Raw genomic sequence first — 27287 nt, 5'->3', positions numbered from 1 at the left:
TCCTGTTCATCATTAGTATACGAGTCTCCTCTAATTAAGGGTCCAGTTTTACAGGTAGTTCTTAGCTTGAATTTTGCATAGGAATAAAAATATTTGGGGGTTTCTTGCAATATCCTGGATGGTCTTTTGTTCCTTTTTGTACTTCTTCTGTTTGATACGATATCCTGAGTTTTTGCTATAAATCAGTGATCTCTCGGCTAAGACTGTCTTTCCTTCGTTGCGACATATTTATGTTTTTAAGTAGTTCGGTAACCCATTTTCTTTTGTACCATCTCCTACCCTGTCTATCTGATCTAGGTTTCCTCAATATTACATTTTTAATACAGACCTTGTATGCTTCTGTATTCAACTTCTCCAGGCACAGGTGAGGATTTAGGGTGCTCATGTCTGTTTCCCAGGATGTCTGATAGTTCTTAGTTTTTTTTTGGCCCAGTCAGTTCATTATGTACTGGAGTGCGATAAAATTAATGAATTTAGAAACAACTCACTCAGAAGTGTTCAAGAAATGGCTAAGTATTTTATCCACAGTGGTATATTACAGACCATTCTGGAGAAATACCCTGACTTTGCTAGCTGTAAATAAAGCATTACCACATATGTGCATGTGTGTGTGTGTGTGTGTGTGTGTGTGTGTGTGTGCACTCACCTAGTTGAGATTGCAGGGGTCGAGTCCAAGCTCCTGTGTGTGTGTGTGTGTGTGTGTGTGTTTGTGTGTGTGTTTGTGTGTGCGTGTGTATGTGTATGAGTGTGTGTGTGTGTGTGTGTGTGTGTGTGTATGAGTGTGTGTGTGTGTATGAGTTTGTGTATGTGTGTGTGTGTGTACTCACCTAGTTGTTGAGGTTGTACTCACCTAGTTGAGGTTGCGGGGGTCGAGTCCGAGCTCCTGGCCCTGCCTCTTCACTGATCGCTACTAGGTCACTCTCCCTGAGCCGTGAGCTTTATCATACCTCTGCTTAAAGCTATGTATGGATCCTGCCTCCACTACATCGCTTCCCAAACTATTCCACTTACTGACTACTCTGTGGCTGAAGAAATACTTCCTAACATCCCTGTGATTCATCTGTGTCTTCAACTTCCAACTGTGTCCCCTTGTTACTGTGTCCAATCTCTGGAACATCCTGTCTTTGTCCACCTTGTCAATTCCTCTCAGTATTTTGTATGTCGTTATCATGTCCCCCCTATCTCCTGTCCTCCAGTGTCGTCAGGTTGATTTCCCTTAACCTCTCCTCGTAGGACATACCTCTTAGCTCTGGGACTAGTCTTGTTGCAAATCTTTGCACTTTCTCTAGTTTCTTTACGTGCTTGGCTAGGTGTGGGTTCCAAATTGGTGCCGCATACTCCAATATGGGCCTAACGTACACGGTGTACAGGGTCCTGAATGATTCCTTATTAAGATGTCGGAATGCTGTTCTGAGGTTTGCTAGGCGCCCATATGCTGCAGCAGTTATTTGGTTGATGTGCGCTTCAGGAGATGTGCCTGGTGTTATACTCACCCCAAGATCTTTTTCCTTGAGTGAGGTTTGTAGTCTCTGGCCCCCTAGACTGTACTCCGTCTGCGGTCTTCTTTGCCCTTCCCCAGTCTTCATGACTTTGCACTTGGTGAGATTGAACTCCAGGAGCCAATTGCTGGACCAGGTCTGCAGCCTGTCCAGATCCCTTTGTAGTTCTGCCTGGTCTTCGATCGAGTGAATTCTTCTCATCAACTTCACGTCATCTGCAAACAGGGACACCTCAGAGTCTATTCCTTCCGTCATGTCGTTCACAAATACCAGAAACAGCACTGGTCCTAGGACTAACCCCTGTGGGACCCCGCTGGTCACAGGTGCCCACTCTGACACCTCGCCTCGTACCATTACTCGCTGTTGTCTTCCTGAAAAGTATTCCCTGATCCATTGCAGTGCCTTCCCTGTTATTCCTGCTTGGTCCTCCAGTTTTTGCACTAATCTCTTGTGTGGTACTGTGTCAAACGCCTTCTTGCAGTCTAAGAAATTGCAATCCACCCACCCCTCTCTCTCTTGTCTTACTGCTGTCACCATGTCATAGAACTCCAGTAGGTTTGTGACACAGGATTTCCCGTCTCTGAAACCATGTTGGCTGCTGGTGATGAGATCATTCCTTTCTAGATGTTCCACCATTCTTCTCCTGACAATCTTTTCCATGATTTTGCATGCTATACATGTCAGTGACACTGTGTGTGTGTGTGTGTGTGTGTATGTGTGTGTGTGTGTGTGTGTGTGTGTGTGTGTGTGTGTGTGTGTGTGTGTGTGTGTGTGTGTGTGTGTGTGTGAGTGTCAGTGTCAGTGAGTGTGTGTACTCACCTAGTTGTATTCACCTAGTTGAGGTTGCGGGGGTCGAGTCCGAGCTCCTGGCCCCACCTCTTCACTGATCGCTACTAGGTCACTCTCTCTGAACCGTGAGCTTTATCATACCTCTGCTTAAAGCTATGTATGGATCCTGCCTCCACTACATCGCTTCCCAAACTATTCCACTTACTGACTACTCGGTATTCGGTATCCAGACCAGAGCTTTGGTAAGATGGGTAAGGAAGAAGGATGGGTAAGGAAGAAGGATGGGTAAGGAAGAAGGATGGGTAAGGATAGAAATATTGGACAAGGGTGGGAGGGGGGGGAGAGGTAGGATATAAAGGTAAGTGGCCCAACCACTTTGGTGTAATTTAAAAGTGTACGTGAAATGATAAGATATTATTTAAGGGGTATAAGACTAACCCATCAGAGTCACATAGATATAACAGATATATAAGTACATGACTCTGAATTGTTAGTAATTATACAAGTTGCAATTGCTTTTTTTTTTTTTTTTTTTTTTTTTTTTTTTTGCATTGCACAACGGATATTTATGCGACAATGAAGGCAATAATTTTCTGGCCAGTTTATGGAATCTGTGGCTGAAGAAATACTTCCTAACATCCCTGTGATTCATCTGTGTCTTCAACTTCCAACTGTGTCCCCTTGTTACTGTGTCCAATCTCTGGAACATCCTGTCTTTGTCCACCTTGTCAATTCCTCTCAGTATTTTGTATGTATTCCTCTCAGTATTTTTGCGTGTGTGTGTGTGTGTGTGTGTGTGTGTGTGTGTGTGTGTGTGTGTGTGTGTGTGTGTGTGTGTGTGTGTGTGTGTGTGTGTGTGTGAGTGTCAGTGTCAGTGAGTGTGTGTGTGTGTGTGTGTGTGTGTGTGTGTGTGTGTGTGTGTGTGTGTGTGTGTGTGTGTGTGTGTGTGTGTGTGTATGTGTGTGTGTGTGTGTGTGTATGTATCTCAACAATCAATATTTGCACCAATAACTCACTACAGTTGTGACCGGGTGTGGAAGTGTGAATTGCTCATTACACTATAATTTGTTCATGATTGTAGCCATGTATAAACGTAAGTAACCATTCTTACAGAATTCATTACCTTTGTAACTTGTGAGCTCATTACCTTTGTACCTAGTTCAGCTATCAAAACTTTGGGGGCCCAGTCCCTGGACCCATTACTTACCTCTGTAATCTGTAAATACCTTTGTAACTTGTCATGATTGTGACCAGACCTACCTGGAGTTCATTACCTTTGTAAATTGTGAGTTCATTACCTTTGTAAATTGTGAGTTTATTACCTTTGTAAATTGTGAGTTCATTACCTCTGTAACTTGCTCAGCTATCAAAACTTTGGAGTCCAGTCCCTGGACCAATTATGTACCTCTGTAATCTTTTGACTGCCGCCCACAGGATGGGTATGGGGTGCATAATAAACATATTAAACTAACTAATTAAACTAATAAAAAGCGGCTTTTTATATAGTAGTGTGTAATTGATGTCAGCTAGGCCTGCATACCTTATACATGTACTTGTAGAAATAAAGATATTAACTATTACTAACATGTGAGAGACTGAAATTTCCAGGGAGGATAATATATTTGGTGTGGAATTTTCTAGCTTATCAAGATACGATACTACGTACCGCAAACTGCCCTTCTCACACTATACCATTCGCTTATATATCCATACCTCACCTATGTTATCTGTGCTTGGGGTTCAACTGCAGCAACACACCTAAAGCCAATAATAACCCAACAAAAAGCCGCAGTAAGAATAATCACTAAATCCCATCCCTGGCAACACCCCCCTTCCCCCCACTATTCATAGATCTAAACTTACTCCCTGTTTAGAACATCCACACTTACTACTGTGCAATCTATATCTACAGGACCTTAAATTCCAATATTAACCTTGACCTAAAATGCTTTATTGATAGTTGTGACAGGATCCACAGGCATAACACCAGACACAAACATCTCTATGACATTCCCCGTGTTCGATTAAACCTTTACAAAAATTCAATGTATTTCAGAGGACCTAAAATCTGGAACACCCTACCTGAAAACTCTAGAACTGCAGACACATTCATCACTTTCAAAACTACAGTTAGAAAACATCTTATCTCCCTGATCCACCCCGACAACTAACTACATGATAACCACCTGGTGGTTCACAATTACACTCACTCACCCACTGACTATAAACCCAGAAATACTAATCTTAAAATAATAAATCCTAACTAGTGATAAGTTTGCCTATGATACTCCAATATAGACACCTTGTATTGTGCCAAAACAAAAGCATTCACATTGCTAAACTCACAAATTATGATGTAGTCACTTAGCCTTAATACCATAATCTGTAAGGATTTAATGTTAAGAATTAATCTAAGTCTGCTCGAAATGCCTAGCCATGCTAGGTGTCCTAGTGGCCCCCTCTGTAATTAGTATTTTTTAACATGTAAACCACACAATACCCAGAACCTGTAAACCCCACATTGTAACCCTTATAGAGAATAAACTGATATGTGAATTCCTCAGCCGTTGCTGGCTGTGGTTTATATCCTAAGATAATTACCAGATTCCCATTTTCAACTTTAATACCTAGAATTTCTCCTGTATCATTCAAAGAATTTAGTCTCGGGCCAACTCAAACTCAACTCACACACACACACACACACACACACACACACACACACACACACACACACACACACACACACACACACACACACACACACACACACACACATAGAGGAATCTACACCTAAAATAAACATGTTAAGAACTGGAGAAAATTCATAGGTATGCAGTGTGACGAGTTCTAGAGCCAAGGGGTTTGAGCTACAAGGGGAGACTTTCGAAACTGATTCCAATGACACTGAAGGATAGAAGAACCGGGGAGATGTGATAACAACATGCAAAATATTCAAAGGAATTGTAGTGTTGATAGAAATAGGGTTTTTGAGAGGCGGGAAACAGGTACTCGGGGGCACAGCTAGTTAAGGACACAGATTGATGTTAAGAATTATTTCTTGTGACAGGGTGGTCGTGAAGTGGAATGACATCATGTAGGCAAGCTTTATACGTAATTTTATGAACAGGTACGATAAGGCCCACGAGGCTAGGAGGGAGTGTATTTGGCATGCGACAAGTTGAGGGGCGGGACCAAGATCTGAGAATCAACTCCTGCAATCACAGATAAATGAGTACAAGTGTTGGTAAAAAATAATAAACCCAACTACTCATTGCTTTTATCATTTAATAATTAACTACATACACGTAATGCCCTCGTGCTCTCATAATATTTTATATAAAAAACATAAAACATTTTGCCGTCTGCGTTTATTCCAAAAACAATAAAGTATTACATTATTAATATAACCTTCGTAAATGTAAAGAAAATCAAGAATAGTGGAGGAGACATCAAGTGTTAGTGGAAACTGGTGCAGGTGTGTGTGTATCCGTGTCTGTATGAGTATGTGTGTGTGGGGGGGGGGAAGAGATGGATTTAGTGGAGATTGTAGCAGGTGAGGCAGTGTGGGGATGATCAGGGAAGACCTGAATCAGCAAGAGGGATGTAGGGACAATTCCAGGGAAGGACGCAGAAAGGATATTCTGGGTTGGGATTGAAAACGAGGGAGAAAGAGCAGGTCCTGGGCTGTAGGTGGCCCTCATTAGTGCAGTGGTAATAGTTACTGCAGCAGCCCGGACAAGCAGGGTAGTTGCCCACTCTCTCACACTTGGCTGCATGGGGCCTCCCTGTGGGGCACTCACGGGACTGCACACACATGGGGTACCTGGGGTCTGTGTTGAACACCAGTCCCCCGGGGCACCTTCTGACCACTGGGTGATATCCTCGGCCAGACGGTGACGACTGGCAGTGTATAAAGTTAGGGCAGCAGTGGTCGCACTTGGGAAAGCTTCCAGGGTGGAGACATGCAGTTGTGTTAACGGTGATGCCCTGAGTAACTGGGTCATATGGGCAGTGGGAGGGAGGGACGCAGTAGGGGTATGTGGGCACAGTGTTGAAGACCAGTCCTGTGGGGCACCACTCTACCACACCCACACTCTTCTGGTAGCAGTTGGTGTAACTGTTGCTACTGCAGCCACCCCTCGCGAAGTACCCGCTGTGGGGGCACACTCCACCTACTCCTAAGGTACCTGAAACAACTGGTAAAGATAGAGATATACCAGCAGGTGTTGGAGGCTGTGAGTGTTGAGAACAGGGTTGGTAGCACGGAGCATGGCCCACACACCTCCCTTTGGTTGCGTCAAAGACAGGTGTGTGTGTGGGACAGGTGGCACGGACGGGTCGAGGAGCCAAACTGTTGAGATACACACACACGAAGTACTTGTGACAGTTACTGAGGTCTGCTATTAAGATACCGGCGCGGGGACACACTGCCTCACACCTCACATCATCACCGATGTCACCCTCCTCTGTGTAGTGGCTTACGTTTGTGGTGTGACTCACATCTGTGGTGTGGCTTACGTCTGTGATGAAGCTGACAACCTCTGTGGTGGATGTGACATCCCCTGTGGTGGATGTGACATCCCCTGTGGTGGATGTGACATCCCCTGTGGTGGACGTGACATCTCCTGTGGTGGACGTGACAGACCCTGTGGTGGATGTGACATCCCCTGTGGTGGATGTGACATCCCCTGTGGTGGGTGTGACATCCCCTGTGGTGGATATCACATCCCCTGTGGTGAATGTGACATCCCCTGTGGTGGAGGTAACGCCTGTGGTGGAGGTAATGTCTGTGATGGAGCTGGTGTTTCCTGTGGTTGTGGTGTTGCTAAAGCTGGTGACTATAATGTTACTGGTGTCTGCTACGTTGATACTGGTGACTGTAGTATGGGTTGTTGGACTAGTGTCTGCTGTGTTAATACTGGTGCTTGTGGCATGGGTTATAACAGAAGATAAAGCATTCTTATCTTGGCAGGTGGTAATGCAAGGAACAGACCTGCGACACGTGTAGGTGGGCAGGTGGAAGATAGGTCTCTGGGGCGAACACCGGATCCTAGTGAGATGATATTCACCCCTGTCAATCATACACAGATAGTAGTAGTGGCAGTCCAAAGGGTCGTGGTGGAGGGTATTATGTGAGGAACAGTTTGGTCGATGACATCCCCACGGCTTGTATCCCTCTCCCACACTGCTGTCGAGAACACTGTGGGTGGTAGTGGTGGCGGTGCTGCTGCTACTGCTGTTTATCATGTTAGTAGGAATGGATTCGGTAGGGGCAGGGGTTGTGCTGAAGATCTTTGACTTGCAAGTTGCAGTACAACGGGCATTCCTGGAGCAGCTGCCTGTGAAGTGGTCGAAGACGGGGAGGTGTGATGGGCACCTTACCCTGGTGGGACTGACATTAGTACCGCTGGTGGCTGAACAGATGTAGTAATGGTTACAGTCTTGGGGGTCAGCCACCAAAGACTCTGGCTGGAGACATACTGGGTAGCAGGCGTCAGCTGGGGGTACAAGAGTTTCTGTAAGGGCGGCTGTTGAACCTTGTTGACTGCAAGTTATTGTGCACTTGGCATCTGGCATACAAACTTTTCTTGTATTGTCGAAAAATGGCCTTGACTGTGGGCACTTCTTGCGGACGGCCTGGGGAAAAAGGCTGTCGAGAAGGATACAAATGTAGTAATGATAACAGTCTGTGGGGTCTGACATACGAGAGTTCGGGAATACACAAGTGGGGAGACAGTTGGGTGTGTCAAGCGCTGTAGAAGACACGGCTGTCTCACTTAAGTTTGTTGCATGAGTACAAGAGGTGACACAGCGACCCTCGGCAGTGCATCTTCCCAGCTCCTGATTGAAGATTGGTCGATAAAATGGGCATTTGATGCGACGAGGTCTGGCTATGTCATCATTTATAAAGTGGCAGACATAAAAGTAGTGACAGTCCGTTGGGTCTGCCAACCAGGAGTCAGCGACTAGACACGTCGGATTACAGTCAGAGGTAAAGTTCGTATGTGTCTTGTCAAGCGTGGTAGTGGCTTCTGTTGTAGAGTTAGTATCAGTGTTAAAATTGGCTGGATATAGGGGGAGGGAGGTGAGTGTAACTGAAGTAGAGATTGTAATGGTATTATCGGGTCGTGGGGAGAGAGAGGCGGATGTAGCTGGAGTGGACTCGAAAGTTGTGATGGTATTAACATCATATGGAGAGAGTGAGGAGAGTGTAGTTGCATCGGAGGCGGGAGTTGTAATGGTATTAACGTCGGGATGTGCCGAAACGGAAGTGACTGTGGGTTGCGAAGGTGTCAAGATATTAATAGTGGCGTTGATAGAGCACCTCACCATACAAGGGTATCTCTCCACGCACACACCACCAGCCACGGCATTAAACACTGGTCGTTTTGGTGGACATTTTATCCTAATGGGTGTCGGAAGAAAGTCCTTAGTAAACCGACATAGAAAGTAGTAGTGACAGTCATGAGGATCCTCAACCATAACATCTGGCGCTGGGCACAGTAAGTCACACGTCGCTTCCCACGGAAGAGTTACAGTACTGACCTCGGCGACAGCCGCCACTCCTGTCAGTGGTGTCTCGGCAGACACACCAGGAACGTCTGTTGGTTTGATAGTTGCCTCAAATGTATCCGTCATTTCTGGTGATAGTGCAACTGTTGGTAACCCGGATATTTCCGAATTTGTAACAGTTACAGCTGCCTCACCATATTCATCACCTGTGTTTATATCAAATAGCGTTACATTGTCTGGAAATACTGCAAGCGCTGTAATAGGTATAAGAAATATCGTTGATGATGTTTCAGGTGTACCAGATACTGAGACTACTTCAAGTACATCAGGTGACGCTGTGACGACCTTAGGTATGTCTAGTGATGGAATGATGGTAGGGGTTTTGGGTGATGTCGGGGAGACTGAATAATTGTCTGGTGATGATGGCGTCACAACCTGTATGTCAGCTAATACTGAGACTATGGTAGACATTTCGGATGATGCTATTATATCTGTGATATTATCGGATGAAGTTATGACCCCATCTGTAGCCTCTGGTGACATCGTTGTGACATCAGAGGCCACTAAGTAAGAATCTGAAGTATCTATAAACGTTAGTGGAACAACTGGAGATGTTTCAGGATATGTCGTATCTTGGCTATCATCTACGGGTATCTCTGTTTCCGTAAGATTAAGAGCGTCGACCTCTTGAGAGATTACGGGAGAGAGGGAACACGGAGTGTGACACTTGACCCCTGCGAGACAAAGCTGCAGCGGGTGGCTGAACACGGGCATGGCACTTGGACAGATGAAGGGACGGGCTACAAGGCGGCCTTCCTCTAGGATACACTTGTAGTACCTGCTACAGTTGTGCAAGTCCTGTACTCGAGAATTAAGCGACACACATTGTATGCTGTTACAGCCCCAGGAACTTGTCAGTGTCGCGGATGTGGTGAAGGCTGGTATGGTGATAGGTTCGGTCTCAGGTTCAAGGGTGGCTAGAGGTGGTAATGTTGTGGTGATGGTGAGTGTGACAGCTGTTTCTGGTATGGTGGTTAGTGATGGTATTGTAGTGACGAGAGCAGGAATGGTGAGGTCAGATATATCAATATCAGTGAAGTTTACTGGAAATGGTGAAATGCCTGTGGGACTGTGAGGCACTGTATTGCTGCTGGGTATGATAGTTACAAATGGTGTACTGATGGTAGTGGGGACTGGTGAGTGAGTGATCATGGTAGTGGCTATGGTAACCGAAGACGGTATAGTAATGGTATCTGTGATATCCGAAGATATTAAGCCGCCAAATATGGCAGTTGTGTTGGTGGCGGCATTGACAGTAGTAGTTGTGTTGCCAGTGATACTGGTGCTACCCGATGTTGTAGTGTTGGCAGTAGCAGATATGGCGACAGCTGTAGCATCAGGTATGGTGACAGCTGTAGCATCAGGTATGGTGACAGGTGTAGTAACATATATGGTGACACTGGTGAAACACTGGTGGTCTCCATAAATGAGCGGCTCCCAGGTGAGGAAGAGGTGGTCGAGGGAGGCGCAGGAGGGGCGACATCTTGCGCTTCTGGAGCACTTTTGGCGATACCTATTGATTTTTTTCGTTAGACAAAATTGGTTACATCATCATTGTGTTACTATCCTATTCTGTATGATAGTTATACATTGAAAACAAAAGATAATTATGTTTCCCGGTCATATTCCATCCTGTAGAATGGGGCTCATAAAAAGTATTGAAATATGACAGCCTGAGCTGGTAGACTTCAGTAGGGCAATGATAATGGTTCTTCAGCTACGGAAGCTTCAAAAGTTTCCTTCCGGGAGAGCTAGAGTTGCTATCACTTGGGAGAAATCATTTTTTTTATGATACGTTAATCATCTCAGAGCGGAGGGCAAGAAAAATTATATATAGAAGAAAGAGGAAAGTGAGGGGAAAAATAGGATTATGGATATCAAATTACATATATACATCAGTAGATAACAATTTAGTCATTATATACCTGTTGAAGACGGGTGCGTAAGGAGGACACAAGCACCGCAGGAGGACCAATTGCTGCTGCTGCAGGATACATATATAGTAGTGGTGGCAGGAAGTCCGGTCCGGTCTGATAGCTCCCTCTCGTCTGCAACCCGGCACACACAACCCACTCCTACTCTGTAATATCCAGTCTTCAGTATTGTCTCACAATTACATTTTTTGTAACAATCTTAGAATTGGGAGAACAGAATAAGATGGTAAAAAAGAGTGTATAAATCTGGGGTAAAGGGAACACTGAATAGAAATAATCCCAGGAAGGGTTGGAGGGATGGGGTGAGGGAAGTTCTGAGTGGTAGAGGCTTGAGCATCCAACAGGTGTGTATAAAGAGACCATCCCATATCTAGGCCTTATGCCTTTATCATTCGATCATCAAAATATTGAAGGGGTTTGAATGTGCTTCTAGTATGTTATAAAATACCTCATTCTAAGATCTTTTTACTCTTGTGACTTTTGCCGTATCATTGATAGTTTTTTAATTATTTTTTTTAAGTGAGTCCAGTCATTATTTGTACTTACAAGCGATTATGAATGATTGGGAAACACAGTTTCACAGGTCTAGAACTACACTTCTTCACATCTCGGCTCCAAACTCCTCCTGGGTAAGAGTTAGGACTGTTTGATTTGTTACTTGAGAATGATGAAGAGGTGCTCTATTGGCTCACAGGAGTCTTAAAAAACTTCCTTTGCACTGATTAGGCTCAGCACAAGGTGATAATAGACTTAAAAATGTGCCCTGTTTGAAGTAGAGGAATGCTGAAGGGTTATTAATATAAACCAGCAACCACATTATCCTAGAGAGAGGGGAGGGAGGGTGGGGGTTCGCCACTACACTTTATATAATGCACAAATTAACTATAATTTTCAGTCATGAGTAAAGCTAGGGTATAAAAACACAACACACAGGGTAAAGGAGGTTTTGGGTGTAAGGGGCTTAGGCATCCAGCAAGTGTGTGTGAGCATGTTACATAGGAGTGAGTGGAGGCAAGTGGTTTTTATGACTTGATGTTGGAGTGTGAGCAAAGTACAGTGGAAACACTGGTCACGAATGCTTCCGAACACGAACAAATCAGTTCACGACCAAAAAGTTTGACGAATTTTTGCATCTGGTCACAAACACATAATCGGGTGCCGAACAAACACAGCCGCGCCAGTTTTCACATTCCACGCCATATTTTTCGCACATGCTAATTTTCCCCATTTCCTGTAATTACATCCATGATAAATTCGAATTTGCAATGTTTTACCAGCAGGTAGTGCCGATACAGCTTCTCGCAGGAAGCTGAGGAAATATCCAAAATTTATGAAATAGGTAATGATTTAAAATACCCAAGAAATATAATTGATAAATCTTTTAAAGTTGCTAGAAATACTTTTTACAATCCAAAAAGGGACAACCAGCCTTATTCAACTAAAAATATGTTGGTTCTCCCTTACCATGAAAACTTGGTTGATATGCCTTCTCTTCTTAAGACTTTTAATATTAAAGTTGTATTCAAAAATCTTGATACAGTAAAAAAACTTTTGATAAAGAATTCCCCCCAAAATGCTGATGGATGTGTCTATAAGATTCCTTGTAAAATTTGCGATAAAGTTTATTACGGTCAAACTGGTAAAAATCTCGAACTAAGATTAAAACAACATAAATATAGCATTAGAACTGGACAAAATTCTAATGCTCTATTTATTCATGTAAGAGATTTTAACCATCCAATTGATTTTCAAAAAGTTGAGAAAGTAGTATCAAGCAAGTCCATGGTCGACAGGAATATAATTGAATCTTGTTTCATAAAAAGCAGTTTTGACAATAATATGAATATTTCCTTTGGTTTATATAAATTAGATCCATTTATAATTAATAGAATTTGGGAAGAATTTAATAATACACTGGACAAATAATAATTTTAAAAATTTTCTTGGGTAGAATAGTTTGTTGGTGGTTGTGCAAAGGACCTGTCCAGTTGGGCCGGCGCGCGTCAGGTGTTTAACCGTTGTGGGATCTGATAGTGAGGTGTTGGCCAGACCCCTTATATACCTTCCTTGGATGCTTTACTTTCATAGTTCCTTGATAATGTGAGCAGTCACGAAAGCGCTTGGAATTTCTCTATTCTTTCACAGTGGTTGTTTTGCATATCCTGAAATCACCTGTTTACTGCGATCTAATTGCATATATATATATATATATATATATATATATATATATATATATATATATATATATATATATATATATATATATATATATATATATATATATATATATATATATATATATATATATATATGTATGTATATATGCACGGTGCCATGTCTGGTGAAAAACAGTCAAGGTGGATTAACTTTGAACTTTACATTGATATTAGTTAACCTAATAACATTACCATGACGTCAGAAACATGAAACATGGAGTGTAAGTCAGATTATCATTGCATAATCGATCAGTATTAAACAAAACACACACAAAAAATCTAATTATTGATTCCGTCATTTTGCCTCACGCCAAAAATACACTTTTTTTTCGTCTTTCAGAATCCCTGGGGAACCTGTCTTCTTTTTCTTATTATTATTATTGGGAACACTTAAACTGCAGGGGTCATGTAAGAGCTGGGGAACAGGAGGCAATCATGTTTGATCCAAGAAATGGGGGAATAAATAGTCACAATACTGTGGCTGGAACAATATATATGGTAAATAACCTACATATACGACGGAAGGAAACTTCATGATTAAGTTTGTCTGTTGTGAGATGGACAGGTCCTGTTACTTAAATCAAGAACCCGTCACTGGCACCTCCCTGAGAAGGTAAAAGAGGGATCTTGTAGAATGTTAGATCTGGTCTATCAGATTGCTCATTGGGATGGTTATGGGGTGCATAATAAAGACCACTACATCCAGTGGCGCAGCAAGAAATAGCTATCATCGAGACAGAAAGGCGAAGAGAAATCACAAAAGAGTATATGGGCATGGTTGCCAGTGTGGCGTTATGTTCAGTATAGTTGATATGATACGGGCCAGCAATCTTGATGTCTCGTGCAAAATTTGGATAGGTTGGTGGTCTGGAAAGGGAGTGGCAGCCGCTGCCTGTCGAGTGGCAGAAGACTTTCTTCGGATTATTAACCTAACGTAGGATATATATGCCTGAAGTGTGTCTCAGTGTATATACACTGAAAGTTTAATACCTACTTTGTGGTTTAAATTATTATTATTATTATTATTATTATTATTATTATTATTATTATTATTATTATTATTATTATTATTATTATTATTATTATTATAATCAATAAGGGCTAAATTTATGGGATAAGTATTTTTTACTTACGGTGAAGATGCAGCCTCAGTGACCTTCGTGTAGTTGACAGGTTTTAGACCCTGTTAACCTTAACTCCAGAGGGTTGGTCACCCATGTTAACAAGCAGTGTGGCTTCTTTTTGTCAGGTTATTTTGGTCCTGCCTCCCAGCATACATAAGGGATATTACCAATAGACCCCTGGCTGTCTTCAAGCAGGCACTGGACAGGCACCTAAAGTCAGTACCTGACCAACCGGGCTGTGGTTCGTACGTCAGCTTGCGTGCGGCCAGCAGTAATAGCCTGACTGATGAGACCCTGATCCACCATGAGGCCTGGTCTCAGACCGGGCCGCGAGGGCGTTGACCCCCCGAAACCTTCTCCAGGTAAATCCCAGGTAGTATGCCACCCACAACAGTCTGATTACCGTTATTATGCCTCCTATACCTATCCTGTGACGACAGTCGACTAACTTCTCGGTATTTATTTACTGCTTGGTGAAGAGAACACGGGTAGTGCACCTTGCCCATATGTCTGCCTCTCCCGAGGATGAAACCCGGGTTCTTTCGGTTGTTACTCCATGGAAAATAAACTTTACTTACTATTATTTTAAAGTACTAAACCCATATGGGTGATTAATGTCGAAGAAAAACACTTAAGTGAAACAGGAGTAGCCGGACTAGAAAAAGATCATGATTTTGCGACTGTTACTCTAATTAATTATTATTAAAGGTGGATAAATATTCCTGGATCAGTATTATCGCCCAGGCACACACTCTCACAAATTATTTACGTTGATGGTTCTGTTCACGAATCCACTGTTGCAGCTGGTAGTGCTGCTGTTGTACAGAGTGATGGTTCTCTTAAAGAAATTGGAGCACGCATTAATAATCGGGCCTCTACCCTTCAGACAGAACTGTTTGCCATACTCCTTGCACTCAAATGTGTCCATGTATCTAAGATTGATACTTTAATTGTAACTGATTCTCTGTCATCCATAAATGCTCTCAACTCATTAAGTATAAATTGTGGTATGCTTGTGTCAGAAGCCAGACACAGGTATGGTAAGATTGTGGACAGTGGAGTCAGAGTGCACATGCTGTGGATTCCATCTCACATTGGTCTTCAGATGCATGATAGAACTGATAAATTGGCTAAGCTGTATGCTTTCAAAGAGGGAGTAGATTACAATCTTGGCTTGTCAGTTAGCAGTTTGAGAACAATAATACGAAAAGAACTTCAAATGAACTTTATTGACTTAAGACTCAGGGAGATTGACACCAGTGAGTCCATCTATCATCATTCCATCATGCAGGAGGAGCCACATGTCTATGGTGCATCCAACAAAATAAGCAGACTCTTGGATGTCACTACTGCCCGGCTCCGGCTGGGTTACAAGTATCTTTGGCAGTTAAATCACCACCACCAGATGTAGACCAAACGAAATGTAAACTTTGCCAGATGGACTATTGTCACACCTTGCGTCATTATGTGCTGGAGTGCGATCAAGTTAATGAATTTAAAGACAACTCACTCAGAAATGTTCAAGAAATGGCAAAGCATTTTATCCACAGTGGTATATTACAGACCATTCTGGAGAAATACCCTGACTTTGCTAGCTGTAAATAAAGCCTTACCACGTGTATGTGTGTGTGTGGGTGTGTGTGTGTGTGTGTGTGTGTGTGTGTGTGTGTGTGTGTGTGTATGTGTATGAGTTTGTGTATGAGTTTGTGTATGAGTGTGTGTGTGTTTGTGTGTGTGTGTGTGCGTGTATGTGTGTGTGCGTGCGTGCGTGCGTGCGTACGTGTGTGTGTGTGTGTGCGTGTGTGTGTGTGAGTGTGTGTGTATGTGTATGAGTTTGTGTATGAGTGTGTGTGTGTGAGTGTGTGTGTGTATGAGTTTGCGTATGAGTGTGTGTGTGTGTGTGTGTGTGTGTGTGTGTGTGTGTGTGTGTGTGTGTGTGTACTCACCTATTTGTACTCACCTATTTGTGGTTGCAGGGGTCGAGTCCTAGCTCCTGGCCCCGCCTCTTCACCGGTTGCTACTAGGCCCTCTCTCTCCCCGCTCCATGAGCTTTATCAAACCTCGTCTTAAAACTGTGTATGGTTCCTGCCTCCACTACGTCATTTTCTAGGCTATTCCACTGCCTTACAACTCTATGACTGAAGAAATACTTCCTACTATATCTCTGACTCATTTGTGTCTTCAACTTCCAATTGTGGCCTCTTGTTTCTGTGTCCCCTCCCTGGAACATCCTGTCTTTGTCCACCTTGTCTATTCCACGCAGTATTTTATATGTCGTTATCATGTCTCCCCTGACCCTCCTGTCCTCCAGTGTGGTCAGGCCGATTTCCCTTAATCTTTCCTCATAGGACATTCCCCTTAGCTCTGGAACTAACCTTGTCGCAAACCTTTGTACTTTCTCTAGTTTCTTGACGTGCTTTATCAAGTGCGGGTTCCAAACAGGTGCTGCATACTCCAGTATGGGCCTGACATACACGGTGTACAGTGTCTTGAATGATTCCTTACTAAGGTATCGGAATGCTGTTCTCAGGTTTGCCAGGCGCCCAAATGCTGCAGCAGTTATCTGATTGATGTGTGCTTCCGGAGACATGCTCGGTGTTATACTCACCCCAAGATCTTTCTCCTTGAGTGAGGTTTGCAGTCTTTGGCCACCTAGCCTATACTCTGTCTGTGGTCTTTTGTGCCCCTCCCCCATCTTCATGACTTTGCATTTGGCAGGATTAAATTCGAGAAGCCATTTGCTGGACCAGGTGTCCAGTCTGTCCAGGTCTCTTTGAAGTCCTGCCTGGTCCTCATCAGATTTAATTCTCCTCATTAACTTCACATCATCTGCAAACAGGGACACTTCTGAGTCTAACCCTTCCGTCATGTCGTTCACATATACCAAAAATAGCACTGGTCCTAGGACCGACCCCTGTGGGACCCCGCTCGTCACAGGTGCCCACTGTGATACATCATTACGTACCATGACTCGTTGTTGCCTCCCTGTCAGGTATTCTCTGATCCATTGTAGTGCCCTTCCTGTTATATGCGCCTGATGCTCTAGCTTCTGCACTAATCTCTTGTGAGGAACTGTGTCAAAGGCCTTCTTGCAGTCCAAGAAGATGCAATCAACCCACCCCTCTCTCTCTTGTCTTACTTCTGTTATTTTATCATAAAACTCCAGAAGGTTTGTGACACAGGATTTGCCTTCCGTGAATCCGTGCTGGTTGGCATTTATACTCCTGTTCCGTTCCAGGTGCTCCACCACTCTCCTCCTGATAATCTTCTCCATAATTTTGCATACTATACACGTCAATGACACAGGTCTATAGTTTAGTGCCTCTTTTCTGTCTCCTTTTTTAAAAATGGGAACTACATTTGCCGTCTTCCATACCTCAGGTAGTTGCCCAGTTTCCAGGGATGTGTTGAAGATTGTGGTAAGTGGCACGCACAACATATCTGCTCCCTCTCTAAGGACCCACGGGGAGATGTTGTCTGGTCCCATTGCCTTTGAGGTATCGATGTCCCTTAGCAGTTTCTTCACCTCCTCCTCATCTGTATGTATGTCGTCCAACACTTGTTGGTGTATTCCTTGCTGGTGTCCCCATCTGGTCTGTCCCCCCAGAGTCCTTCCTGTCTCTACTGTAAATACTTCCTTAAATCTCGTGTTGAGCTCCTCACATACCTCTTGATCGTTTCTTGTGAGTTCTCCACCTTCTTTCCTCAGCCTTATCACCTGGTCCTTGACTGTTGTCTTCCTCCTAATGTGGCTATACAGCAGTTTCGGGTCAGATTTGACTTTCGATGCTATGTCGTTTTCATACTGTCGCTGGGCCTCCCTCCTTATCTGTGCATACTCGTTTCTGGCTCTTCTACTAATCTCCTTGTTTTCCTGGGTCCTATGCCTCCTGTACCTTTTCCATTCTCTGTTGCACTTAGTTTTTGCCTCCCTACACCTTCGGGTAAACCAAGGACTCGTTTTGGTCTTCCTATTATTTCCGTTTCCCTTGGGAACAAAACTTTCCTCTGCCTCCTTGCACTTTGTTGCCACATATTCCATCATCTCGTTTACTGATTTTCCTTCCATTTCTCTGTCCCACTGAACCTCCTGCAGGAAGTTTCTCATACCTGTGTAGTCCCCCCTTTTATAGTTTGGCCTGTCCCCTTCAGTTCCTGTTACCTTCTCCACTTGTAACTCTACTATATAGTCAAAACTCAGAACCACATGATCGCTAGCTCCAAGGGTCCTCTCATAAGTGATGTCCTCAATGTCTGAACTGCTCAGGGTGAACACAAGATCCAGTCTTGCTGGCTCATCCTCCCCTCTCTCTCTGGTTGTGTCCCTGACATGTTGATGCATGAGGTTTTCAAGTACCACATCCATCATCTTGGCTCTCCATGTTTCGGGACCCCCATGTGGCTCCAGGTTTTCCCAGTCGATCTCCCTGTTGTTGAAATCGCCCATTACCAGTAACTTTGCTCTGCTCGAGTGAGCTCTTCTTGCCACCTCAGCCAGTGTGTCCACCATCACCCTGTTGTTTTCTTCGTACTCCTCTCTTGGCCTCCTGCAGTTCTGTGGTGGGTTATACATCACTCCAATGACTACTTTATGTTCTCCGGACTGAATTGTACCTACAATGTAGTCTCTTTCTCCAATCATGTCCATGCCTTCCATTTCCTCAAATCCCCATTGGTGTTTTATGAGCAGTGCAACCCCTCCTCCCCCTCTACTCCTTCTATCTTTCCTCAGGATCTGATATCCTGTTGGGAAGATTGTGTCTGTTATTGTCTCAGCGAGTTTTGTTTCTGTGACTGCTATGATGTCTGGGGATTTTTCACTGATTCTTTCATTCCACTCCTCATGTTTATTCATTATTCCATCCGCGTTTGTGTACCAAACCTTTAGTTTCTTTTCTATCATTGTGGTCATGCAAGAATATTGGGGTTGGGGGAGCGAGAGCCTTGGTGGGGGCCTATATGGGGCTGTGGTGTAGGTGGGGTTTGTGTTGATGGGGGTGGGGTCAGAATGCCCATAAGGGACAGCTGTTGGGGTGAGGTTTGTGATATGGGGATTGGTGGCAGAGGGAACAGTGAGTGGGTTGTAGTATAGGTTGCTCAGTTGCGTTGGGAATGTCGCGGGTGGAGTCTTTTGGTGGGAGATTCTGTGGGGTGTGTTTGCCCTTCCTCCTGTGTCTGGGTCCTGCTCATTTTCATTGCTTCTCGTTCCTCCTTGCGTCTCTGTACCCTCTCTTTCAGTGTAGTCCTTTCTTCTTGTGTTCTTTCGCGGTCGAGGTATACTCTCTGGTACCCCTCTTTGTCCCTCAGTCTTGCTTTCTCTTGCAGAATCCTGGTTCGAACTGATTCTTCCTTGAAAGTTACTCTGACAGGCCGTATCCTTCCACTCGCAAACCACCCAATGTGTGTGTGTGTGTGTGTGTGTGTGTGTGTGTGTGTGTGTGTGTGTGTGTGTGTGTGTGTGTGTGTGTGTGTGTGTGTGTGTGTGTGTGTGTGTGTGTGTGTGAGTGTGTGTGTGTGTGTGTACTCACCTATTTGTACTCACCTATTTGTGGTTGCAGGGGTCGAGTCCTAGCTCCTGGCCCCGCCTCTTCACCGGTTGCTACTAGACCCTATCTCTCCCCGCTCCATGAGCTTTATCAAACCTCGTCTTAAAACTGTGTATGGTTCCTGCCTCCACTACGTCATTTTCTAGGCTATTCCACTGCCTTACAACTCTATGACTGAAGAAATACTTCCTACTATCTCTCTGACTCATTTGTGTCTTCAACTTCCAATTGTGGCCTCTTGTTTCTGTGTCCCCTCCCTGGAACATCCTGTCCTTGTCCACCTTGTCTATTCCACGCAGTATTTTATATGTCGTTATCATGTCTCCCCTGACCCTCCTGTCCTCCAGTGTCGTCAGGCCGATTTCCCTTAATCTTTCTTCATAGGACATTCCCCTTAGCTCTGGAACTAACCTTGTTGCAAACCTTTGTACTTTCTCTAGTTTCTTGACGTGCTTTATCAAGTGCGGGTTCCAAACAGGTGCTGCATACTCCAGTATGGGCCTGACATACACGGTGTACAGTGTCTTGAATGATTCCTTACTAAGGTGTCGGAATGCTGTTCTCAGGTTTGCCAGGCGCCCATATGCTGCAGCAGTTATCTGATTGATGTGTGCTTCCGGAGACATGCTCGGTGTTATACTCACCCCAAGATCTTTCTCCTTGAGTGAGGTTTGCAGTCTTTGGCCACCTAGCCTATACTCTGTCTGTGGTCTTCTGTGCCCTTCCCCTATCTTCATGACTTTGCATTTGGCAGGATTAAATTCGAGAAGCCATTTGCTGGACCAGGTGTCCAGTCTGTCCAGGTCTCTTTGAAGTCCTGCCTGGTCCTCATCAGATTTAATTCTCCTCATTAACTTCACATCATCTGCAAACAGGGACACTTCTGAGTCTAACCCTTCCATCATGTCGTTCACATATACCAAAAATAGCACTGGTCCTAGGACCGACCCCTGTGGGACCCCGCTCGTCACAGGTGCCCACTGTGATACATCATTACGTACCATGACTCGTTGTTGCCTCCCTGTCAGGTATTCTCTGATCCATTGCAGTGCCCTTCCTGTTATATGCGCCTGATGCTCTAGCTTCTGCACTAATCTCTTGTGAGGAACTGTGTCAAAGGCCTTCTTGCAGTCCAAGAAGATGCAATCAACCCACCCCTCTCTCTCTTGTCTTACTTCTGTTATTTTATCATAAAACTCCAGAAGGTTTGTGACACAGGATTTGCCTTCCGTGAATCCGTGCTGGTTGGCATTTATACTCCTGTTCCGTTCCAGGTGCTCCACCACTCTCCTCCTGATAATCTTCTCCATAATTTTGCATACTATACACGTCAATGACACAGGTCTATAGTTTAGTGCCTCTTTTCTGTCTCCTTTTTTGAAAATGGGAACTACATTTGCTGTCTTCCATACCTCAGGTAGTTGCCCAGTTTCCAGGGATGTGTTGAAGATTGTGGTAAGTGGTACGCACAACATATCTGCTCCCTCTCTAAGGACCCATGGAGAGATGTTGTCCGGTCCCATTGCCTTTGAGGTATCGATGTCCCTTAGCAGTTTCTTCACCTCCTCCTCATCTGTATGTATGTCGTCCAACACTTGTTGGTGTATTCCTTGTTGGTGTCCCCATCTGGTCTGTCCCCCCAGAGTCCTTCCTGTCTCTACTGTAAATACTTCCTTAAATCTCGTGTTGAGCTCCTCACATACCTCTTGATCGTTTCTTGTGAGTTCTCCACCTTCTTTCCTCAGCCTTATCACCTGGTCCTTGACTGTTGTCTTCTTCCTAATGTGGCTATACAGCAGTTTCGGGTCAGATTTGACTTTCGATGCTATGTCGTTTTCATACTGTCGCTGGGCCTCCCTCCTTATCTGCGCATACTCGTTTCTGGCTCTTCTACTAATCTCCTTGTTTTCCTGGGTCCTATGCCTCCTGTACCTTTTCCATTCTCTGTTGCACTTAGTTTTTGCCTCCCTACACCTTCGGGTAAACCAAGGACTCGTCTTGGTCTTCCTATTATTTCTGTTTCCCTTGGGAACAAAACTTTCCTCTGCCTCCTTGCACTTTGTTGCCACATATTCCATCATCTCGTTTACTGATTTTCCTACCATTTCTCTGTCCCACTGAACCTCCTGCAGGAAGTTTCTCATATTCTCATACATGTGTGTGTGTGTGTGTGTGTGTGTGTGTGTGTGTGTGTGTGTGTGTGTGTGTGTGTGTGTGTGTGTGTGTGTGTGTGTGTGTGTGTGTGTGTGTGTGTGTGTGTGAGTGTGTGTGTGTGTGTGTGTGTGTGTGTGTGTGTGTGTGTGTGTGTGTGTGTGTGTGTGTGTGTGTGTGTGTGTGTGTGTGTGTGAGTGTGTGTGAGTGTGTGTTAAGTTAAGTTAAGTTTAATATGTTTATTATGCACCCCATACCCATCCAGTGGGCGGTAGTCAAAAGATTACAGAGGTACATAATGGGTCCAGGGACTGGGCCTCAAAGTTTTGATAGCTGAGCAAGTTACAGAGGTAATGAATTCACAATTTACAAAGGTAATGAACTCACAATTTACAAAGGTAATGAACTCCAGGTAGGTCTAGTCACAATCATGACAAGTTACAAAGGTATTTACAGATTACAGAGGTACACAATGGGTCCAGGGACTGGACTCCAAAGTTTTGATGGCTGAACTAGGTACAAGGTAATGAACTCACAAGTTACAAAGGTAATGAATACTGTTAGAATGGTTACTTACGTTTATACATGAGTGTGTGTGTGTGTGTGTGTGTGTGTGTGTGTATGTGTGAGTGTGAGTGTACTCACCTATTTGTACTCACCTATTTGTGGTTGCAGGGGTCGAGTCCTAGCTCCTGGCTCCGCCTCTTCACCGGTTGCTACTAGGCCCTCTCTCTCCCCGCTCCATGAGCTTTATCAAACCTCGTCTTAAAACTGTGTATGGTTCCTGCCTCCACTACGTCATTTTCTAGGCTATTCCACTGCCTTACAACTCTATGACTGAAGAAATACTTCCTACTATCTCTCTGACTCATTTGTGTCTTCAACTTCCAATTGTGGCCTCTTGTTTCTGTGTCCCCTCCCTGGAACATCCTGTCTTTGTCCACCTTGTCTATTCCATGCAGTATTTTATATGTCGTTATCATGTCTCCCCTGACCCTCCTGTCCTCCAGTGTGGTCAGGCCGATTTCCCTTAATCTTTCTTCATAGGACATTCCCCTTAGCTCTGGAACTAACCTTGTCGCAAACCTTTGTACTTTCTCTAGTTTCTTGACGTGTTTTATCAAGTGCGGGTTCCAAACAGGTGCTGCATACTCCAGTATGGGCCTGACATACACGGTGTACAGTGTCTTGAATGATTCCTTACTAAGGTATCGGAATGCTGTTCTCAGGTTTGCCAGGCGCCCATATGCTGCAGCAGTTATCTGATTGATGTGTGCTTCCGGAGACATGCTCGGTGTTATACTCACCCCAAGATCTTTCTCCTTGAGTGAGGTTTGCAGTCTTTGGCCACCTAGCCTATACTCTGTCTGTGGTCTTCTGTGCCCTTCCCCTATCTTCATGACTTTGCATTTGGCAGGATTAAATTCGAGAAGCCATTTGCTGGACCAGGTGTCCAGTCTGTCCAGGTCTCTTTGAAGTCCTGCCTGGTCCTCATCTGATTTAATTCTCCTCATTGTGTGTGTGTGTGTGTGTGCGTGTGTGTGTGTGTGTGTGTGTGTGTGACTCAACAATCAATATTTGCACCAATAGCTCACTACAGTTGTGACCGGGTGTGGAAGTGTGAATTGCTCATTACTCTAAAATTTGTTCATGATTGTAGCCAAAGTATAAACGTAAGTAACCATTCTTACAGGATTCATTACCTTTGTAACTTGTGAGTTCATTACCTTGTACCTAGTTCAGCCATCAAAACTTTGGAGTCCAGTCCCTGGACCCATTGTGTACCTCTATAATCTGTTAATACCTTTGTAACTTGTCATGATTGTGACCAGACCTACCTGGAGTTCATTACCTTTGTAACTTGTGAATTCATTACCTCTGTAACTTGCTCAGCTATCAAAACTTTGGAGTCCAGTCCCTGGACCCATTATGTACCTCTGTAATCTTTTGACTACCGCCCACAGGATGGGTATGGGCTGCATAATAAACATATTAAACTAAACTATAATATCTTATTCAGTAAAGTAGTAGTGGCTTTAATTATGTTTTTGGATAAAAGATTGCAATGCATGGAAGTAAAATATACGTTAAAAGAAATCAGAGAATATACTGTACTATCGAAAGAAATTAAAAATAATTTCATAAATGTATTAAATATATAATTATTGTCATTGTTAGTTATTATTATTAACATAGTCTAAACTTCAACTGTTCGTCTCACCTCAAAACTTTAAATAAATATCTTAGTGCTTGTCTTGGACCTACTACTATGTGACTTTCTAATTTCCTCTATGCCTTTTGTGGAAGCACAAATATAGTGAGCTAACAGAGAAGTGTTGACTCTGCAAGACCTTGGCCGTCTGAGGTACACCAAGACTCTTACCTTCTCCCTCCACAACTCGTCCGAGTCCTCGTAATCGTACTCGCTGAAGACATCCTTAAGTCCTTCTTTCTTGATGTCGCCCTCCAGCGGTGAGGCAGTATTTGTTACCACCAGCGCCAACGTGAAGACTAAGATGAGTGGCATCGCCATGGTGGCAAGCGTAGGACGAACAACCATGATTCTTCCTCGTTTATGGTATCTCTCTTTCTTACTATTCGCTCTTACAACAGTTCCACATCTTCCTTGCAGGTCATTATTCACATCACTAATTACTTGTGTATTGATCATTATATGTTAGAAAATCTAGTGTTCATTTCTTTTTCCAGTGATTGTCGAAAATCCCAGTAGACCTATTATATATTTATTAACTAAAAGATGCATATATTACTCTGAGCTTGTTGTTACTTAATGTTCAAAATCACCACGAGTTGCTAAACTTGACACTTTTTTTCTGATTTTGCCTAACACGTATATTCATTACAGTCCTAATAGGAACTTTTCACTATTATTCATAATCTAAATCAAATTTTCTTTGTGTTATAGAGTATAGACTAATATATTACATGTTAACACCACATGCAAGGTTGTACATGCATGCATATTAGTTTCCAGACTATTCTTAAGTTAAGCAGTTCTTTCATAATATCCTTGGCTAAGCACTCTTCATACAATATCCTTAAATGAGCGCATATCTGACAAATATTAAAATCACAACTAAGCTCTAAATCCCCAAGAGTCATGCAGTTCTTACGAACATATCCTTATTTAAGCAGTTATTGCAGTGGTATCCTTAGCTCAGAATTGTTCTTGTACTGCTGACGAGTCTACATTTGCCAGAAAGATTGTGGTAATGGATTTTTTTTTAACGTTGATCAGAGTAGCAGCAGGATGCGGTCGTATGGATGTCTCGTAGTGTGGAGTTTCTGAGAGAGATGTTTCCTCTGCACCTCCTGGTGCAGATATCTTATACCAGGACATACTGACGCCTCTTTATGTACATGTAAGAGCGGCCACTGACCTCTACTGCCTTGTTGCAGTCAACTTCCATTACCGGGACATCGAGGTTGGTTCAGCATTCCCATTAGGAGCATCGTTATGTAATACAATAATCAACAATAGTTTCTTCGATGTATATCTTGAATGACTCGTGGAAGAGTCATGGTACACAAGGTGATATATGTGAAAATGAAGCGTCAATTGATGTGGGCGAGACGGACCCCAGCAGCGTCACTCCAGGTCCTACTTGAAAAATACAGCTGCTCAAAGGGACGTTCACCCCAGCATACCTCAAGCACAGCATTCAGTTGTTGGTGTATATATATATTTACGTGTGATTCTCAATGTCTTGTGTGTGTGTGTGTGTGTGTGTGTGTGTGTGTGTGTGTGTGTGTGTGTGTGTGTGTGTGTGTGTGTGTGTGTGTGTGTGTGTGTGTGTACACGTACTCTTCTAGTCGTATTCTGTTGCCGGAATCAAGTCTTAGCTCCTGCCCCTGCCTCTCAGTTTACGAGCGGTCAAACTTCACGGGTCCTATTATCTGCTCCCAAAATTGTGTGCGGACTGTTTTCACCACTTCCTGGTTTAGATCGTTCTTCTGCTTAACTACTCTCAGACTGAAAAAACATTTTGTCATTCCTACGACTTATTGGTTTCTTTAAACTTCCTCTGTGATACCATGACCAGGCAGGGGCTCCATGCTTGTGCTGCATACTTCATGATGGGCCTGACATAATATTTTGTTGTGTACAGAGTCGTAATTTTTGTTGTTGTTGGGAAGAGTAGAAGAGAGGACCTGCTTACCAAGAAAACAGGATATCTTTTTGTCTGTTCCACGGAGTCCTATTAGTATTTTATACGTCGTAATCATGTCTTTCCCTGACTCTTCTCTTTTTAAGTATTGTAAAGGTTGAGTTCCTTTAGTGTTTCTTTGTAGGTCATTCCTCTTAGCTGTGTGACTAGTCTTAAAGTGAATCTCAACTGTCTGAAAACAATCTTGAATTATCTTTCTGTCTATTCACCGATTTGTGATTGGGGGTTGAATTTTGGTTCTTGTGTATGTGTTTGTACTTACCTGTATGTTGTTACAGGTGTCGATTCACACCTCCTGACCCCACCTCTTCGCTGGTCGTTACTAGGTCTACTCCGTCTTCAAGAGCCTCGTCGTACCTCTTCTTAAAGCTATGTATGGATCCCGCCTCTACCGCTTCACTCTCCAGATTGTTACACTTCTTGACAAGTCTAAAGCTAAAGAAATACTTTCTAACATCGCTGTGACTCATCTGAGTTTTCAACTTCCAGTTGCGTCATCTTGTTCCTATTTCCCATCTCTGAAACATTCTGTTTCTGTTTACCTTGTCAGTTCCTCTCAGTATTTTGTACTCATTATCACATCATTCCTAGTCCTCCAGTGTCATCAGGTTGAGTTTCATTTATTTATCCTCATGCTTTAAATAAAAACACATGTTCAACTTAAACAAAATATGATCAATTTCTCTAGTATTAAGTAGTCTGTACGTCATTAATTTAGTCTACCTATAATGCCATGGCATGATAGTGGCTCTCTTCGCACTGCAACTCATTATTGTAAGTACAGAATCTCAATGTAAACTTGCAAAGAAATAAAAATTGTATTGTATTGTATAGGACATACCCCTTAGCTCCGGGACTAGTCTTGTTGCAAACCTCTGCGCTTTCTCCGGTTTACTGATGTGCTTGATCAAGTGTGGATTCCACAATGGTGCTGCATACTCCCATATGAGCCTGACGTACAGTGTCGTGAATGACTCCCTACTTAGATGTCGAAACGCTATTCTTAGGTTTGCCAGACGCGCATTTGCTTTGTTGATGTGCTCCTCAGGGAATGTGTTCGGTATGATATTTACCCAAGGTCATCTTAGAGTGAGGTTTACAGCCTTTGCCCTCCTAGCCTGTACTCCGTCTGTGGTCTTATTTGTCCTCAGGCTTCATAACTTTGCACTTAGTGGGGTTAAACGCATGAGCCATTTGTCAGACCATGCCTGTAGCCTGTCCAGATCCCTTTGTAATTTTTCCTGGTCCCTGTCTGCTTGTATTCT

The 27287-nt window shown here is 43.6% G+C and overlaps 1 protein-coding gene across 1 annotated transcript; it reads right to left on the bottom strand.

The window, feature by feature from the left end:
* Positions 1 to 5362: 5362 nt before the first annotated feature.
* LOC128698725 (mucin-2) lies at positions 5363 to 25162 on the bottom strand. The gene is made up of 3 exons (XM_053791043.2): positions 24216 to 25162; positions 10787 to 10941; positions 5363 to 10374 (listed from the first exon to the last, which is right to left on the bottom strand). The coding sequence occupies exons 1-3, from the start codon at positions 24501 to 24503 to the stop codon at positions 5862 to 5864; spliced, it is 4956 nt and encodes a 1651-aa protein (XP_053647018.1). The 5' UTR covers positions 24504 to 25162; the 3' UTR covers positions 5363 to 5861.
* Between the last annotated feature and the right edge of the window lie 2125 nt (positions 25163 to 27287).

The sequence above is a fragment of the Cherax quadricarinatus genome, chromosome 59, assembly GCF_038502225.1.
Source record: "Cherax quadricarinatus isolate ZL_2023a chromosome 59, ASM3850222v1, whole genome shotgun sequence".
Classification (NCBI taxonomy): Eukaryota; Metazoa; Arthropoda; class Malacostraca; order Decapoda; family Parastacidae; genus Cherax; species Cherax quadricarinatus.
Note: the sequence above shows the minus strand (reverse complement) of the source record. Positions and strands in the feature narration are given on the sequence as shown.